Here is a 17666-nt window from a genome sequence, read left to right as displayed (position 1 = left end):
TGACCCTGGAGGTTATTCGCATATTCATGACTTACCTGTGGCTAAAAATAACTGCGTAGGCTGGTCCCCGCATGCTTGGATCAACACACGGGCCTGACGACTGTGAGAGCCGAAATCAAAAACTTGCAGGACGAGTTTTGAGTTCTTGTGGGCAGACTTTCAGGTTATTGTATGGTCTATATTTGTGAGAGAGGAAATGTGCATGACTAGCGACAAGCGACTCAGCCGGGCCTCACCCCTCTCGTTCTTTCGTCTGTTCTGTCGTGTAGTTGTGGTGCTCACCTTCTGAATCAGTTGAAGGGGCCAGTTGATAGCACGGTACCTGAAGCTTCCAGGTAGGACTGATCTATCCTTAGCAGCACCCGGGGTGTGGTAGTGTCTTCCAGTGAAGGGAGACAGAGAACGTTTCAGTCATCATGGATCCGAAATTCAACCCCGATACGGCGAAAGCTTACCACTTTCGCTACATGCGCGAATACAGGGCTGTGGCCGTTCTGTGGGGTTTGCTTTCCATCATTTGGTGTATCTTGAACCTCGTGTCTTTCGTTCAACCCCAGTGGATCGGAGACACTTATGAGAGCAAAGGATACGGCCATCTGGGCGTGTTCCAGCACTGCCACCCTGATACTCTGCTAGGGAGGTATGTCTGCACAGGAAGTTTCACCGACTTCGACACCATTCTCAACGACCCTTTCAAAGCCTGTACCTTCTTCGTTGGAGTTTCGGCGCTGTTGATGTTGATCGTGGTCGCTGCTTTGCTCCTGTTCTTCTGCTTCAAGAAAACCGCTGTCTTCATCTTCTCTGGAATTCTGCAACTCTTCTCTGGTGAGTTTTACAAGTGTTGTTTTCTGTCGAGGGGTGTGTGTGTGTCACAGTGTGTGTCGGCCGGGGTATGCGTCGGGGTGTGTCAGTGTTTGGTGTGTATGTGTGTGTGTTCTGTTTGTGTGTTTGGCTGTCTGTCTGCCTATATAGTGTATGCATGTCTGTGTGTACCTCTAAAAGTTGTGTGTACCATATACGTTTGTGTACAAATATCATTAATACACTAGCCATGCCAGCCTCTATGATGATCTGATGTTGGTAGAACTGCTTCTCTTTTTTGATGCCACTCGAGTCGTTCATTTCTATGCCATTCATCACCACTAAATCTAAACTAAAAGTTAATTTCTGTATTTTTACCCACTGTGCAGGTTTAGAATCACAGTTTATGTCTATCTGTTAACCGTTTATGTGTATAATTGTATCTGTTTACCGCAACATTTTTGTGTGAGTGATGACTGTCTAATACTTGTGGGAGATAGCTGTGTAACACACACACACACATACATACAAGCACACACACACACACACACACACACTGACATGCTTACCCTCTGAATATCAAGAGTAACAAAACATCTTCCAAATATGCCAGTACATACATTTGAAACATGGAAGCTATGTATGATATATTTAACTTGAAACTTTAATGACAATATGCTGAGATGAATAGATTCTTTTGCTACATAATAAAAACCTATTTGAAATGAAAGCTGACTAAATAGAATGAGGGGTACAAGAAGGTTATGAGGTGATTGTAAGGTTAATATGAAAGAAATGTTTATGCATCCACAGGTATTTTTGAAAAATATTTACATTGAAGGGCAGTCATGCTCCTATTTTGTTTGACAGGCTTCCAAGTATTGGTTGAGCAAATACTTAATTGTCATCTTCTGTTTGATTTGACTCCCCCCCCCTCCCCTATCTCTCTCTCTCTCTCTGTTTGTATACATGTATGTCTCTTTTTTCCCTCCCTCCCTCCCTCCTTCCCTCCTTCTCTTTGAAGATGGTGATGGCCTGGGGTGGGTTGGGGGGAGGGGGGTGGGGGCTGAGATGAAAGGGCAGGTTTTATCTATTTGTTCAGAAAAGTCCTCTAATCGTCACTGTATAACAATCTCGCGAAGGTTTCATTCATATTATGTTCCATGTATGGAGACGCAGGAGAAAGCTTCTAAGAAATACAACATCTTAATGAATCGTCTGTTGATAAGAGGGTGTTTCTTACTGCATATAGATCTATATATATGCAGTCAGTGCCACGGTCATGCATGAAGCTCTTCTATAATTCAAAGAGGAAACAGTTACACTACAGAGTTTTTGATTCAAACTGTGCAGCTGACAAGACAACACATAAAAGGAAAAAACAAAACAAACAAAGCAAACAACAACAATAAAACGTTTCTCAAAGATTCACGAGAGGCTGAGATCTACACTGGACAAAGGGTTACCAGAGATACTGTAAAACGTAAGACAACGGGACTTTAAAGGTACTGTGCAAGTCAAGATAATATATGTTCTTAGTATCTTTAGGGTTACTTTATTTGCGGAAGAACCCGGGAACCTGTTTTCCAAGCCGGCTTTGCCCACGTTGACCCCAAAGAGCACCCCGCATACCTCTGAACAGCAACAGTGTTATCATACCTACGACATGATACTTTGAAAGAGTGACTAGCATTGGCAAATTTATCAATAGGGCACAACCCTTTTTAGCTTTTGTATAGGACACTGCCGAGACATATATTTTGTCGTGACGATCTCTGAATACACCTGCTGTACTGGCGTAATGTGTTGGAACAATTCAAAGGATGACGTCATTTGTCTGCAGTTTACATGCAAGCATGACCCTCCCCTGTTTGCATATCCTCCCTGAGATTTTATTTTATTTTTTATCTATTTTTTGTTTATATAACGTACATGTTCGTATGTTGTGTCACGCTTGTTGAGTTCCTGATTATAACGAGCGAAATCCTTCGTTGCTATTCCTTTTCTTTTTTTAACGTCTCTTCTCTTTTTATATTTAGTCAAGTTTTGATTGTATTTGAAACAGGGTATGCGTTTATAAGCTTACTTCCCGGTTTAATTTCTGTCTTTACATTTAGTCAAGTTTTGACTAAATGTTTTAACATAGAGGGGGAATCGAGACGAGGGTCGTGGTGTGTGTGTGTGTCTGTGCGTGTGTGTGTCTGTGTGTGTGTGTAGAGCGATTCAGAGTAAACTACTGGACCGATCTTTATGAAATTTGACATGAGAGTTCCTGGGTATGATATCCCCAGACGTTGTTTTCATTTTTTTGATAAATGTCTTTTATGACGTCATACCCGGCTTTTCGTAAAAGTTGAGGCGGCACTGTCACACCTTCATTTTTCAATAAAATTGATTGAAAATTTGGCCAAGCAATCTTCGACGAAGGCCGGACTTCAGTATTGCATTTCAGCATGTAGGCTTAAACATTAATTAATGACTTTGGTCATTAAAAATCTGAAAGTTGTAATTAAAATTATTTTTTTATAAAACGATTCAAAATTACTTTTATTTTATTCTTCATCATGTTCTGATTCCAAAAACATATAAATACGTTATATTCGGATTAAAAACAAGCTCTGAAAATTAAAAATATAAAAATTATGATTAAAATTAAATTTTCGAAATCGTTTTAAAAACAATTTCATCTTATTCCTTGTTGGTTCCTGATTCCAAAAACATATAGATATGTTATGTTTGGATTAAAAACACGCTCAGAAAGTTAAAACGAAGAGAGGTACAGTAAAGCGTGCTCAGCAAAGCGCAACCGCTACCGTTCTAAACAGGCTCGTCACTTTCACTGCCTTTTGCACTAGCGGCGGACTACGGTCATTGTGAAAAAATGCAGTGCGTTCAGTTTAATTCTGTGAGTTCCACAGCTTGACTAAATGTAGTAATTTCGCCTTACGCGACTTGTTTTCCTCCTTTTTATATTTAGTCAAGTTTTGACTAAATATTTTAACGTAGAGGGGGGAATCGAGACGAGGGTCGTGGTGTATGTGCGTGTGTCTGTCTGTCTGTGTGTGTGTGTGTGTAGAGCGATTCAGACTAAACTACTGGACCGATCTTTATGAAATTTGACATGAGAGTTCCTGGGTATGAAATCCCCGAACATTTTTTTCATTTTTTTGATAAATGTCTTTCATGACGTCATATCCGGCTTTTCGTGAAAGTTGAGGCGGCACTGTCACGCCCTCATTTTTCAACCAAATTGGTTGAAATTTTGGTCAAGTAATCTTCGACAAAGCCCGGGGTTCGGTATTGCATTTCAACTTGGTGGCTTAAAAATTAATTAATGACTTTGGTCATTAAAAATCTGAAAATTGTAAAAAAAAATAAAAATTTATAAAACGATCCAAATTTACGTTTATCTTATTCTCCATCATTTGCTGATTCCAAAAACATATAAATATGTTATATTCGGATTAAAAACAAGCTCTGAAAATTAAATATATAAAAATTATTATCAAAATTAAATTGTCCAAATCAATTTTAAAACACTTTCATCTTATTCCTTGTCGGTTCCTGATTCCAAAAACATATAGATATGATATGTTTGGATTAAAAACACGCTCAGAAAGTTAAAACAAAGAGAGGTACAGAAAAGCGTGCTATCCTTCTTAGCGCAACTACTACCCCGCTCTTCTTGTCAATTTCACTGCCTTTGCCATGAGCGGTGGACTGACGATGCTACGAGTATACGGTCTTGCTGAAAAATGGCATTGCGTTCAGTTTCATTCTGTGAGTTCGACAGCTACTTGACTAAATATTGTATTTTCGCCTTACGCGACTTGTTTTGTATGTGCATATGATGGTAGCTTTTTCCCACTATGACAGTGGGTGTGGCCTTGAACGTGTTTAGTTCACAAACCACTCGAACCAGACGTGCTTCAGCCAGATTTTGGCCAATCCCACGTACCATGCTGTGGTGGACAGAAGGCTAAGCATGGAATGAATTTTCCTTGTGGACAACAACAGCTTAACAAACAAGACAACAAAACAAGTCGCGTAAGGCGAAATTACTAAATTTAGTCAAGCTGTCGAACTCACAGAATAAAACTGAACGCACTGCATTTTTTCACCAAGACCGCATACTCGTAGTTCCGTCAGTCCACCGCTCGTGGCAAAGGCAGTGAAATCGACAAGCCAGAATAGTGCGGTAATGGTCGCGCTGAGCGGGATAGCACGCTTTTCTGTACCTCTCTTTGTTTTAACTTTCTGAGCGTGTTTTTAATCCAAACATATCATAGCTATGTTTTTGGAATCAGGAACCGACAAAGAATAAGATGAAATTGTTTTTAAATCGATTTCGAACATTTTATTTTAATCATAATTTTTATATTTTTAATTTTTAGAGCTTGTTTTTAATCCGAATATAACATATTTATATGTTTTTGGAATCAGAAAATGATGAAGAATAAGATGAACGTAATTTTGGATCGTTTTGTAAAAAAATAATTTTAATTACAATTTTCAGATTGTTAATGACCAAAGTCATCAATTAATTTTTAAGCCTCCAAGCTGAAATGCAATACCAAAGTCCGGCCTTCGTCGAAGATTGCTTGGCCAAAATTTCAATCAATTTTATTGAAAAATGAAAATGCCGGATATGACATCATCAAAGACATTTATCGAAAAAATTTAAAAAAAAGTCTGGGGATATCATACCCAGGAACTCTCATGTAAAATTTCATAAAGATCGGTCCAGTAGTTTGGTCTGAATCGCTCTACACACACACACACACACACACACACACACACACACACACACACACACACACACACACATACATACACCACGAGCCTCGTCTCGATTCCCCCTTTATGTTAAAACATTTAGTCAAAACTTGACTAAATGTAAAAAGAGAGAGAACAAGAAACCTGCGCATGCACATCTTACGGAGAACTTACATGAAGTTTTCTTTTTCAATTCGGTAACCAAGAGTTCCAGCGCCGATGTGTTAGCTATAACAAAGATATCCAGATACAAAATCTCGTCATGAAGAATCATACATAAATCAGCTCTGGCTACTTTTCTGTCTTTGTGCATAGGCTACTTTTCTAACTGTTTATGTAACGGTATGTAAAGGACTTCATGTCAGCTAGAGATGTGTTCCGTTTGATGGGCTGGTTGTATGATTTCAAATCGAAGTAAGGTCAGGGTCTTAGACGGAATTTTACTATGTGTACAGGTGTAACACGAAATTTTTACTCCACGAAAAATGTACTCCGGAGTAAATATTTCGTACGAAATTCTTACTCCGAGTACACTTTTCGTACGAGAAAAAAACTTCCCAAGGCACGAAAAAATTACTCCCCCCACGAAAGTTTTACTCCCCATTTTTATATTTAGTCAAGTTTTGACTAAATATTTTAACATCGAGGGGGAATCGAACATTTTTTTTACTTCCAGTAAAAATCTCGTACGCAAAAATGGGATGCGGGCGAAGGGATAATGCCAATAAGTGATCTCGCGCACACGAATGTCGCGCTACCCTCCTTCCACCCCTTCCACCACCAAGACTAACAGAGGACAAGGGAGTAAAAATTTCGTACACCTGGCATGGGAAGTTAAATTGCTCGTGTTGGGGTGAAGTAATTTATTCGTTATTTGTTAGTCAGGGGAGTAAATTTTGTGTACGAAATTTTTACTCGGAACTCACCTGTCTTGGGGAGTAATTTTTTCGTGCAATGGGGGAGTGCTTTTTTCGTAAAGGGAGTAACTTTTTCGTACGAAATGTTTACTCCGGAGTAAAAATCTCGTGGGAGTAATTTTCTCGTGTTACACCGGCATCTCTCACTTCCCGCCCCGCCCACATCTCTCTCTCTCTCTCTCTCTCTCTCTCTCTCTCTCTCTCTCTCTCTCTCTCTCTCTCTCTCTCTCTCTCTCTCTCTCTCTCTCTCTCTCTCTCTCTCTCTCTCTCTCTCTCTCTCTCTCTCTTTCTTGTTATTTTGTGTTACCCCTCAAAGGGCGAGGGCCGGAAGAAAAAACAAGTCGCGTAAGGCGAAATTACTACATTTAGTCAAGCTGTGGAACTCACAGAATGAAACTGAACGTAGTCCGCCGCTAGTGCAAAAGGCAGTGAAAGTGACGAGCCTGTTTGGCGCGGCAGCGGTTGCGCTGTGCTTCATAGCACGCTTTACTGTACCTTAACTTTCTGAGCGTGTTTTTAATCCAAACATATCATATCTATATGTTTTTGGAATCAGGAACCGACAAGGAATAAGATGAAATTGTTTTTAAATCGATTTCGGAAATTTAATTTTGATCATATTTTTTTATATTTTTGTTTTATTTTCAGAGCTTGTTTGTAATCCAAATATAACATATTTATATGTTTTAGAATCAGAACATGATAAAGAATAAGATTAACGTAAATTTGGATCGTTTTATAAAAACCAATTTTTTTTTACAATTTTCAGATTTTTAATGACCAAAGTCATTAATCAATTTTTAAGCCACCAAGCTGAAATGCAATACCGAAGTCCGGCCTTCGTCGAAGACTGCTTGGCCAAAATTTCAATCAATTTGATTGAAAAATGAGGGTGTGACAGTGCCGCCTCAACTTTTACAAAAAGCCGGATATGACGTCATCAAAGACATTTATCGAAAAAAAGAAAAAAACGTCCGGGGATATCATACCCAGGAACTCTCATGTCAAATTTCATAAAGATCGGTCCAGTAGTTTAGTCTGAATCGCTCTACACACACACACACACGCACGCACACACATACACGCACACACACACATACACCACGACCCTCGTCTCGATTCCCCCCTCGATGTTAAAACATTTAGTCATAACTTGACTAAATGTAAAAAGCATGTGTACATTGCTTATTCTGTCACCCTCGAAAAATAAATTTCAATTCAATTCAGTTCTCTCTGTTCAACGCCTTTGAGTCAAATAATGGATTCTTTGGGCTTATAAAGACGCCAAAACACGCTCTACAACAAACAGTCACAGAGTCGTATAAGACGCTAAAATACACTCAACCGAATATTATAGGGTCGTATATAAGAAATATGATCAACCAAAAGTCATGAAGTCATGTAAAACCATAAGTCATTGAGTCGTATCAGACGTAGAAACACACTCAACCACTGAAAAGTCATGGAGTGGAACATTGTATCAGATCAAAACTCGCGAAGTCATATAAGACGCAAAAACATGTTCAACCAAATTCATAGACTTAGTCGTAAAGTCGCAAAAACACGCTCAACAAAAAGTCATACAGAGTGTTAAGGCGATGATAGACGGGCAACACAAAACAATATAAAGTTACTAGATGATTACCCGCTTCGCCGGGTACCGGCTTCGCCGGGATGATCGCGAGACGGAGTATGAATATCCGGCTTCGCCGGGAAGAAGTAGAGCCGAATACCCGCTTCGCCGGGTGAGTTGCGCACCGTACGCCGGCTTCGCCGGGTACCCGCGATTGACGCCACACGAAGGAAGGGAGATAAACGCGCAAAACACTGGAGAAGATAAGGAAGAGTTACTGGAAATGGATCTACAGAAAAACCAAAATCGGTTCAGCGCTGCGCGCTGAGAGCACGGGTTGAAAATTTTCATCGACCAAATTGTGTCCGAGGTCTCTACCTGAATATGCCCACCAAATTTGAAGCAGATCCATCGAGAACTTTGGCCGTGCATCGCGAAGAGAGACAGACAGACAGACAGACACACACACACAAGCCGTATATAGATATAGATGTCTATTAGGCGTAAAAAAAACGCTCAACAAAAAGGCGTACATATTCGTATTCTAACGATAACTATAAGGCGCTCAACAAAAAGTCAAACAGAGTGGTACTATAACTATTAAGCGCAAAAACACGGCTTTGCTACAAAACGTCTTCACGCCCGTCCCGTGTCACATGACACAACTCCTCGCCCTTAACCAATGTCCGCTTCGTATCTTTCAATCATGTCCAGTACCCGTCGGTCCACTGGAACCAGCTAGAAGGGTGTAGCCGCAGTCAGTGGACTGAGTCAGTCAGTGGTCACGGTTTACCTCTGAGTCGTTAGCCGGTCACACGAGGTGTGTCCACTTTGCCGGTCCCCTAAAATGGACAGCTTACGCCTGGAACTTTGTAAGCCGCTTACGTAAAAGTTGTAAATTGGGGTAGACTTGTATAGAAGACGTCAGTTTGCTGACTTTTTCTTTGTCAAGTCGTGGACTAGTTTTTGTGACTGCCATCTGGTGGACATGGCGTACGTTTTTTTGTAGATATTCATCAGCTGGCGGTTTAACGGCACATCATAGTATAACATTTAAAGAAAAGTCATTTTATGTAATATATATTTAATTTTCTTGCTTAGGGTTAGAGAGAGAGAGAGAGAGTGTGTGTGTGTGTGTGTGTGTGTGTGTGTGTGTGTGTGTGTGTGTTCAAGAGAGAGAGAGAGAGAGCGCTGGTGTGTCAGTGTGTTCGAGCGCCAAAACTTGAAGGGCCCATTCGTCCCAACACTGCTCCCCCCCCCCCCCCCTACACTCAGGCACATCCCAAAAGGGGCCCTTTACCAACCCACTACTTCGGACATTTACATTGGTTTTATGTAGTACACTTAATATCGATTATCAGTGAATCATCTTTCAGAATATTGGCGGAGACCAGGTACATCTATAGCTAAATGACGTGTTCTAAATTGCCCAATCCATGGGAGGAAGTTCAATCAATCAATCAATCAATATGAGGCTTATATCGCGCGTATTCCGTGGGTACAGTTCTAAGCGCAGGGATTTATTTTTTTATTTTATTTTATGCAATTTATATATCGCGCACATATTCAAGGCGCAGGGATTTATTTATGCCGTGTGAGATGGAATTTTTTTTACACAATACATCACGCATTCACATCGGCCAGCAGATCGCAGCCATTTCGGCGCATATCCTACTTTTCACGGCCTATTATTCCAAGTCACACGGGTATTTTGGTGGACATTTTTATCTATGCCTATACAATTTTGCCAGGAAAGACCCTTTTGTCAATCGTGGGATCTTTAACGTGCAACACCCCAATGTAGTGTACACGAAGGGACCTCGGTTTTTCGTCTCATCCGAAAGACTAGCACTTGAACCCACCACCTAGGGTAGGAAAGGGGGGGGGAGAAAATTGCTAACGCCCTGACCCAAGGTCGAACTCGCAACCTCTCGCTTCCGAGCGCAAGTGCGTTACCACTCGGCCACCCAGTTGTTGGTTATTGAACAGGTTCAAAACAAGCTGGCTTTTGATAACTCCACAGTAACGACTCAGTTTTAATTGGTCACGAGTTTAGGTTAAGTCCAATCATTAAGACCAGTACTTGCATACCCGGATATAATAATAGACTCTTTTTGGTGTCATAATTGAAATAACCCACGTTTCAGCAGTTATAATTGCTCATTATCCCAAAGAATCCAGGAAACCTGTAAAAACAAAACAAACTGAAAGTGCTGTGTTGTTTTTATATGCCTTTCACAAACTCTCTGTCGTTATTGTGAAAGTGAAATGTCACTTCGCCAACAAAAGCAGCTTTTACATTTCAAGGTATAAATCTGAAACAAAACATTACAAATGTAAAAGATTGTTGATCTTCTGACGTTGGGGGGGGGGGGGGGGGGCTGGTTTCAGTTTTCGACAACTGAAGAGAAGTGGGGGGGGGGGGGGGGGTGTGATTCCTGTTTTCGACTTCTGCAGAGAAACATCACTACAACTTTAGCACAATTATCTCTTGATGTTAGTCTGTTTCTCAAACAGTGGACAGTGAGGCACAGTTTGATTCGCCAAAGGGTTACATGTAAAATTTCATATGTACTTAAAGTGTAGGCATAACAGAATCAACTTCTATGAAAGCCTTGGCTATAGCAGGGTTTGTGTCGATTTTCGTTTTGATAACTTTGCCAAGATCGTAAGAATGTTCTTTATTTTGACTGTTGTTGCGGCATAAAAACGTTTGTGGTGTGTTGGAACGAGTCAGTTGATATGGACGAGCTTCCGACGCTAAAAAAATGAAGGTCAGTCAACTGTCAGTTTGAGGCGCTTGAGAGTCATAGTCGAGAGTCAGAAGTCAATAAAGAAAGTGATCATTCCAGTATGGTTTGTTTATTTGTTTGCTTAACGCCCAGCCGACCACGAAGGGCCATATCAGGGCGGTGCTGCTTTGACATATAACGTGCGCCACACACAAGACCGAAGTCGCAGCACAGGCTTCATGTCTCACTCAGTCACATTATTCAGACCAACTAGTCCTAGCACTAACCCCATAATGCCAGACGCCAGGCGGAGCAGCCACTAGATTGCCAATTTTAAAGTCTTAGGTATGACCCGGCCGGGGTTCGAACCCACGACCTCCCGGACGCCTTACCACAAGGCCAACCGTGCCGGTTTCCAGAATGGTACAGAGAAACAAAGATTAGCTGACGATGCAGGTATGGATGGTGTAGGGGATGGAGGTGGGATAGGTGAGAGAGACAGCAGTAGCTTTTAGCCATTTCAGTCAGATCACAGGTCGACGACAACGAAAAGATCGGTGTCACAGCCGAAACAAGATGGCAATTCAAGTAATTGTGTTTCAGAAGTTGTTTGTTTTTAGAGACATTGTGTGAGAATTTTTCACATTCTAGCACGAGCAAAGTCAAACATGCTGCGTGAGAATGAAAGGGCACGGCGAACTTACACACATAGGAACTGTGGGAAGCTTCTCGCATGATTGGTACCCAAAGTGACGGGCGCAGTGGCGTGGTGGTAAGACGTCGGCCTCCTAATCGGGAGGTCGTGAGTTCGAATCCCGGTCGCTGCCGCCTGGTGGATTAAGAGTGGAGATTTTTCCGATCTCCCAGGTCAACTTATGTACAGACCTGCTAGTGTCTTAACCCCCTTCGTGTGTACACGCAAGCACAAGACCAAGTACGCACGGAAAAGATCCTGTAATCCATGTCAGAGTTCGGTGGGTTATAGAAACACGAAAATACCCAGCATGGCTCACCCGAAATCGGCGTATGGCTGCCTGAATGGCGGGGTAAAAACGGTCATACACGTAAAAATCCACTCGTGTTGAAAACATGAGTGAACGTGGGAGTCTAAGCCCATGAACGAAGAAGAAGAAGAAGAAGGTACCCAAAGTAGTTTTTCCTCAGGCGTGGTCAATTGAGTGAATAACCACAAAACGTGTGTGGACGGTTAATTCTTGCAGGTTAAGTCTGTGTATGTGTACGCATGCCTTCTTGTGTGGATCGTGCGTTCTTTCGAACTAGAATGCACAAAGATTGTCATGGGTCACTTCTTGCACTGGTCTGGAATAATTCTGTAGGGTGGAGTATACTGGAACCCCACTTTCAAAACCACCACAAATCAAAGGTAATCGGGACTGAAAAAGAATGGAGTCTTAAATTGAGGTTAATTTACAGAGGTTTTTAACAGAAAAGCCCAAACAGCAGAGTCATTTTGTAAAAATGGGGAGTCTTCCTTTAGGAAGGGGGGGGGGAGGTGGTCTTCAAAAGGGGTATTCCACTGTAGTCTTTTCTTTTGCACAAGCCTTACCCGTGGGCACGAAGTCGCAGACACGCCTTTGTTGCATTATCAAATTATAAATACCTTTTGGTGAAATTGCAATATTTAGACAACACAAGTAAAGTAGAACAGCTGAGAGAATCATTGTTGGTTACTTCGCTCAGAGAATGTGGGGTCTATGACTTCAACATTTGACACAGACGAAGGGCTAACTTCTGATAGAGTGCCGGCCAGCTAAGCCGATAAACAAAGACCTAAAACAACGACCTCACGGTGTGAATAGTGTAAGCAAACGTTCACGTGAAAAGCCTGGCTGCTTTAGGTGAATATCGATAATCATTATTTTGTAACTGGAAGCTTCTCTCTCGGTTTCACCCGGTGGAAGCAATTACATATTCTTTTATCTGTGTATGCCACCTAAGCTTCTTTTTGACGTACGCAATATAAGTTCTTTTCGTGTAGATTGCTTTTCATTTTTCCAAACAAAAAGCTTTTATATATCGGCATCACGTAAACAACCTCTGATTTTTTTCAATAGTCAACTATAATCATCGAGCGTTTACAATTTTACAAGAGAAAGCTTGTAGTTAAACAAGCTTTCAATTTTTCAGCGAACAGATATCATCTCGTAAACAAGCTTTTTATTTTCTAACCAGAAGCTGAAACCTTCTGGAAGCTGGATCTGATGTCAAAAATTTTTTCAATTTCCAACCGAAATCTTAGTTTAGCATGTAAACACCCTAAAACTTGAATCGCCAAGAAAACATTTGTTTCTTCAATAGACAGGTGTCTTGACTTTATGCAGAAATGCAGCAGATAGTAAGCTGAAAACTAGCATGGAAAGGGGTTAACAACCGGGCGGAGGTTATGACGACTGGAACGCGAATGACACAAGCAAGAGTCCAAGTGGGCCGCGCCTAACGAAGCTCCCTCCCTTCCCTTGTCCTTGATCCTAGGGCCAGAAATGTCTCCCAACAGGCTCCAGAAGAGTGTAAACTTTTATTGCGCTGCGTGTTTCTGACGATTAATTGTCTTGAAGGAGTCGAGAACTTGAAAAGGAAATGAAATCTGAGCTTATGAAACCGTGTAAGCTCCAGAAAATAGTTTGATAGCTGTGTGCAGTTTTGTTTTCGTTGCACTATTGCAAACGCGGACGCAAGGAAGGATGAAGTCTACTGAAAATGCACCGAAGGAGGATTATTCCATGATCCTCTGTCTCTCGCTCTCTATCTCCATGTGTGTGTGTGGGTGTGTGGGTGCTGTCTCAGGTTTGATCAGAACGACAAACACAAAGTTCACAGACCACACGGACACCCAGGTGTAACCGAACTGGAATTTGTGAGTGGACAGACATGTAGGTTCTTTTCCAACGTTAGCCTTGCGAAGTTCCTACAGTTCCCATTCGGCAAGCGGGTTTGGGGAGGAGATCTTTGACATTCTGATTGGTTTCTTCCTGGCTGCAAAATCCAATGGCCTCGGAACCCCCCCCCCCCCCTTTTAAGACCCCCCCCCCCCTGCAACTGAAAACTTGCCTCTTTTTAAGATCTCGGTTTTTCAGATTTTCTGTTCATAACATATGTGAATGTCTCCTTATTTTAAAACTCTCTCCTCAGTTTTTGAGACTTGATTTTTTCAGATTTGTGGAGGTCATAAAAAGGGGGTTCCACTGCCGCATACCCCTATCACGGGTTGATATTGATGTTATTATTATAATGTATTATTATTGTTTTAAGTGTGTAAATGTGTGTACGTTGAAGGCAAACCTGACGCAGACAAATTCTCTTGGCCATCGCGTAGTACAATCGTAGCTGAGTAAGCGTTATTTCGCAGGGTAAGCAATAAGTAACGGCCAGTAATTAGTGCACAGCCGCGTGTGTATAATAGGGCATTTCCTAATACGCTATAGCCGTACGATACCTGGCGATTGGTGCCACGATGCTGGGCCCTGTGACGTCAGTCTCCAAAAATGGGAAGACGGCACAGGGCCCAAGCTTACTTAATCTAGGGAGATAGGGAAGACAAAGGACGGACGGCAGAGAATTCTTGGAGGACGGAGCTATAGACCAGACCAGAGGAAATAGAGCTAGGGAAATAGAGTATAGGAGTGTTGACCAGCAGAAAAGAAATACAAGTTACTACTTGGAATAAGTTAGCATAGAGACAAGTGACAGCTAGGATACGACAGTTGAAGTACAGTGCCAACAGAACAGTCTGCATCAGGTAAGCAAGTACGCACGTTGTTTCCCCTTTTGTGTCAAGTTGTACCCTAAATAAAAAGAAGAAATTGTTGCTCTTGGTTTCGTTTGCAATCTTAAGATTGTTCGTACCTTGTTCTTTGTCTCCATTATAAAGATCTGTCTGTCCTCTCAAAACTCATAAATCCAAGCGAGTAAAACTGAGTAATTATGGACATCTTTAATAAACATCTCTGAAGACCAGGTCACCAATTCGACCCCGCGATAGTTGGTGCAGAAGCAGGGTAATGGACAGAACATTAGGACGGAAACTTAAGCGAAAATGAAGAAAATGAAACGAAAAAAATGAGGAATTTTTTTTAACCCTCTCTCTTGTTGATCCCACTGCCACCCTTTTCTTCATGTCCGTCTCTATACGCCTCAACAGAAGAAAAAAACTTCCCCGCGCTTGTCTTACCTATTTGTGTAACCCCAGCAGACCGTGTTCAGAGAAGTGTTTTGATTGTGTGACGTTCATAACTGCAAAGAGAGTTCATGAGTACGGTAGGCTTACGTATTCCTACACAAGCATATTGTTGGACAACGTGTTCTGATTTCACAAGTGTATAAAGGCAGTGAAAGATATGTATAGCAGGTATAAAGGCGAACTGTATAACTGATCTGTCATTTGTATAACGTTCTTCAAGACATTAATATTTTCAAGCTTTGTTAATGTAACAAGGGAAGCGAAAAGTTTTGTCAAAGGCTGCTGTCGTCATCAATGATTATGTTGAGGTGTTGATGTATCAATGATTATATTGAATCTTCTGTATATGCCACAAAGATGATGTAGGATTTTCAATGACTGTTGAAGTTTAAAGGCATATGTACGCGCTCCCGTGTTTACAAAGTGTAGTTTGCCCATAATCGATGTCAAACGCACCATAAGACCATGTAATGACGATATGTCGCCATGCGCGGACCATATACATGCATTACAGCTTGTTCTAGCCTCTCAGTGAAAAAGTGAGGATGTCAACAAAGACGCGGAGTTATTTCCCTTGCGTCAACGCTACCTCTGTTGGCAAATCTATAAATAGGACGATCTGGATCAAAATAAAAATTCAAATATCTCAACATTTAAGGGGTCCTAGACCACAATATCTTGCAGGGAACTTAATTTAGCATGTCTCCAGCTGTGGGTAAAGCAATTAGCGTGTATAGTCATCGAGTACATATGGCTTTAAAGAATATTTTAGAAACGCTTCTCCCCAACGTCTTGTTATACTTTTCTTGAATTGTCTTTTAATTATGATACTTTTCTTTTATGATCAAACCCCTTGTGTACGTTTGTTCGTCATGTTCACAGAGTTGTTTTGATACTATGCAAATACCCTACCTCAAAACAACCCTCGCATCTCGTTTTACCTTCCTCTGGTATGCTGTGATGTGTTGGATTTGTGACGTGCGGCGAGATTGACAAATTGTTCTTATGCATCTTTCACAGGGTTCTTTCTCTTCTCTCACTGTCCCTCTGCTTCATGATTTATTCCTTTAAGTTAAATTGTGTTAGTAGGTATTTGGCATTTGATTTTGATGTGTCTAGAATAGGATGTTTTGATAGCCGTAAGTGAAGAAAGTTTTATTTGTTTTTATTTTATGGAAAATGATTAAATTAAGGAAACCTGATAATGCGGATGATGAGAGTTTCTACGAAGATCTTAGAGAGGAATTATTTCCCATTTCCACCCCCGGGACCTTGCATCCAAACCTGCACGATCGGCTGACCTCAGGGAGGACGATTTGATTAGCTAGGAGAGCGGTGCTACTGCCCAAATTCAAACAGGTGGAAATAGTGTTTCCATGGATAGACTAAGGCTATTTTCGCCACTAGGCGCTCATTCTGGTCTAAGCAGCGTGGACAATAGCATGGATCCACCATCCCCTATTGAAAGGGATAGACTTAGCGGGAGTGACAGAGAAGTTTAAGTTGAATTTTCAAAGTCACGGCGTTGAATTCGTTGGGGAAGGTGACGTCACCACTAGGATGGACAGAGGAGTACAGTTCGAAGAACAGGACCTTGGTACTGGCGTTTCTAGCAGTGCATATTTTCCATTACCACGTCAGTTGTCAGATTTCCCAGGGCCACAGTTAGACAGAGTGTTTCGAGTGCCAGCGCACAGCGGAACACATGGTGTTAATTTGTCAGAGTCGGCGATACGCGGCGGAGTCACGCGGTCAATGGAGCCACGCGCTGGAATTTCTTTGGCACCCAACCATAACGGGAGCTCACTGGGAGCCCAGAGGTGCGTTGCATAGAGCGTTTCGATCTGTTCGCGAAGAGACAAACAGTTTTCATGTTGTAGGAAACGCTATGTTCTTGGAACAGCCCTCCCTACCCGCACTGACAAAAGTAGACGAGTCCAATCGCTTACAGCTCAGTCCATGAGTACATTTTAGGGGTGACGGTATGCAGTGGCCCTCAGGATATCTGTGTGTGTGTGTGTGTTTGAGTTTCGTACCCCACGTGGAGAAGCAGGGCCTTTCCTTTTCTTTTTTTTGTGGTCAGATTTGACAGTTAGATTTCTTGTGGAGTCCGTGGAAAAGCGTTGTGGTCTTCATTTTATTCAATTCATTAGGGACTGGGTGGCCGAGTGGTAACGCACTTGCGCTCGGAAGCGAGAGGTTGCGTGTTCAGGCCTGGGTCGGGCTGCAATTTTCTCCCCCCTTTCCTAACCTAGGTGGTGGGTTCAAGTGCTAGTCTTTCGGATGAGACGAAAAACCGAGGTCCCTTCGTGTACACTACATTGGGGTGTGCACGTTAAAGATCCCACGATTGACAAAAGGGTCTTTCCTGGCAAAATTGTATAGGCATAGATAAAAATGTCCATCAAATACCCGTGGGACTTGGAATAAAGTAAAAAAAATTCTATCTCACACGGCATTAAGTCTCAATGCGCCACTAATAGTCAGAATGTTGACCCTGGGCGTTAAATGGAAGAAGAAGAATGTTTAGGAGTAAAAAGCCCGTGTGCGCGGGCTCTCTCTCTCTCTCTCTCTCTCTCTCTCTCTCTCTCTCTCTCTCTCTCTCTCTCTCTCTCTCTCTCTCTCTCTCTCTCTCCGTGTCTCTGTCTTTCTCTTTCTCTCTCTGTTCG

General features: G+C 41.8%; 1 protein-coding gene across 1 annotated transcript in view; it reads left to right on the top strand.

The window, feature by feature from the left end:
- The first annotated feature begins 186 nt into the window (after positions 1 to 186).
- LOC138964268 (LHFPL tetraspan subfamily member 3 protein-like) overlaps positions 187 to 17666 on the top strand; it is a 37137-nt gene continuing 19657 nt past the window's right edge. The window contains exon 1 of the mRNA XM_070336173.1: positions 187 to 825. Coding sequence (XP_070192274.1) covers positions 417 to 825 — 409 coding nt within the window. The 5' untranslated portion in view covers positions 187 to 416. The remainder of the gene's footprint in view (positions 826 to 17666) is intronic.

This window comes from Littorina saxatilis, linkage group LG4 (assembly GCF_037325665.1).
Source record: "Littorina saxatilis isolate snail1 linkage group LG4, US_GU_Lsax_2.0, whole genome shotgun sequence".
Classification (NCBI taxonomy): domain Eukaryota; kingdom Metazoa; phylum Mollusca; class Gastropoda; order Littorinimorpha; family Littorinidae; genus Littorina; species Littorina saxatilis.
The sequence above is the reverse complement of the archived record's forward strand: the minus strand, read 5'-3'. Positions and strand labels throughout refer to the sequence as shown.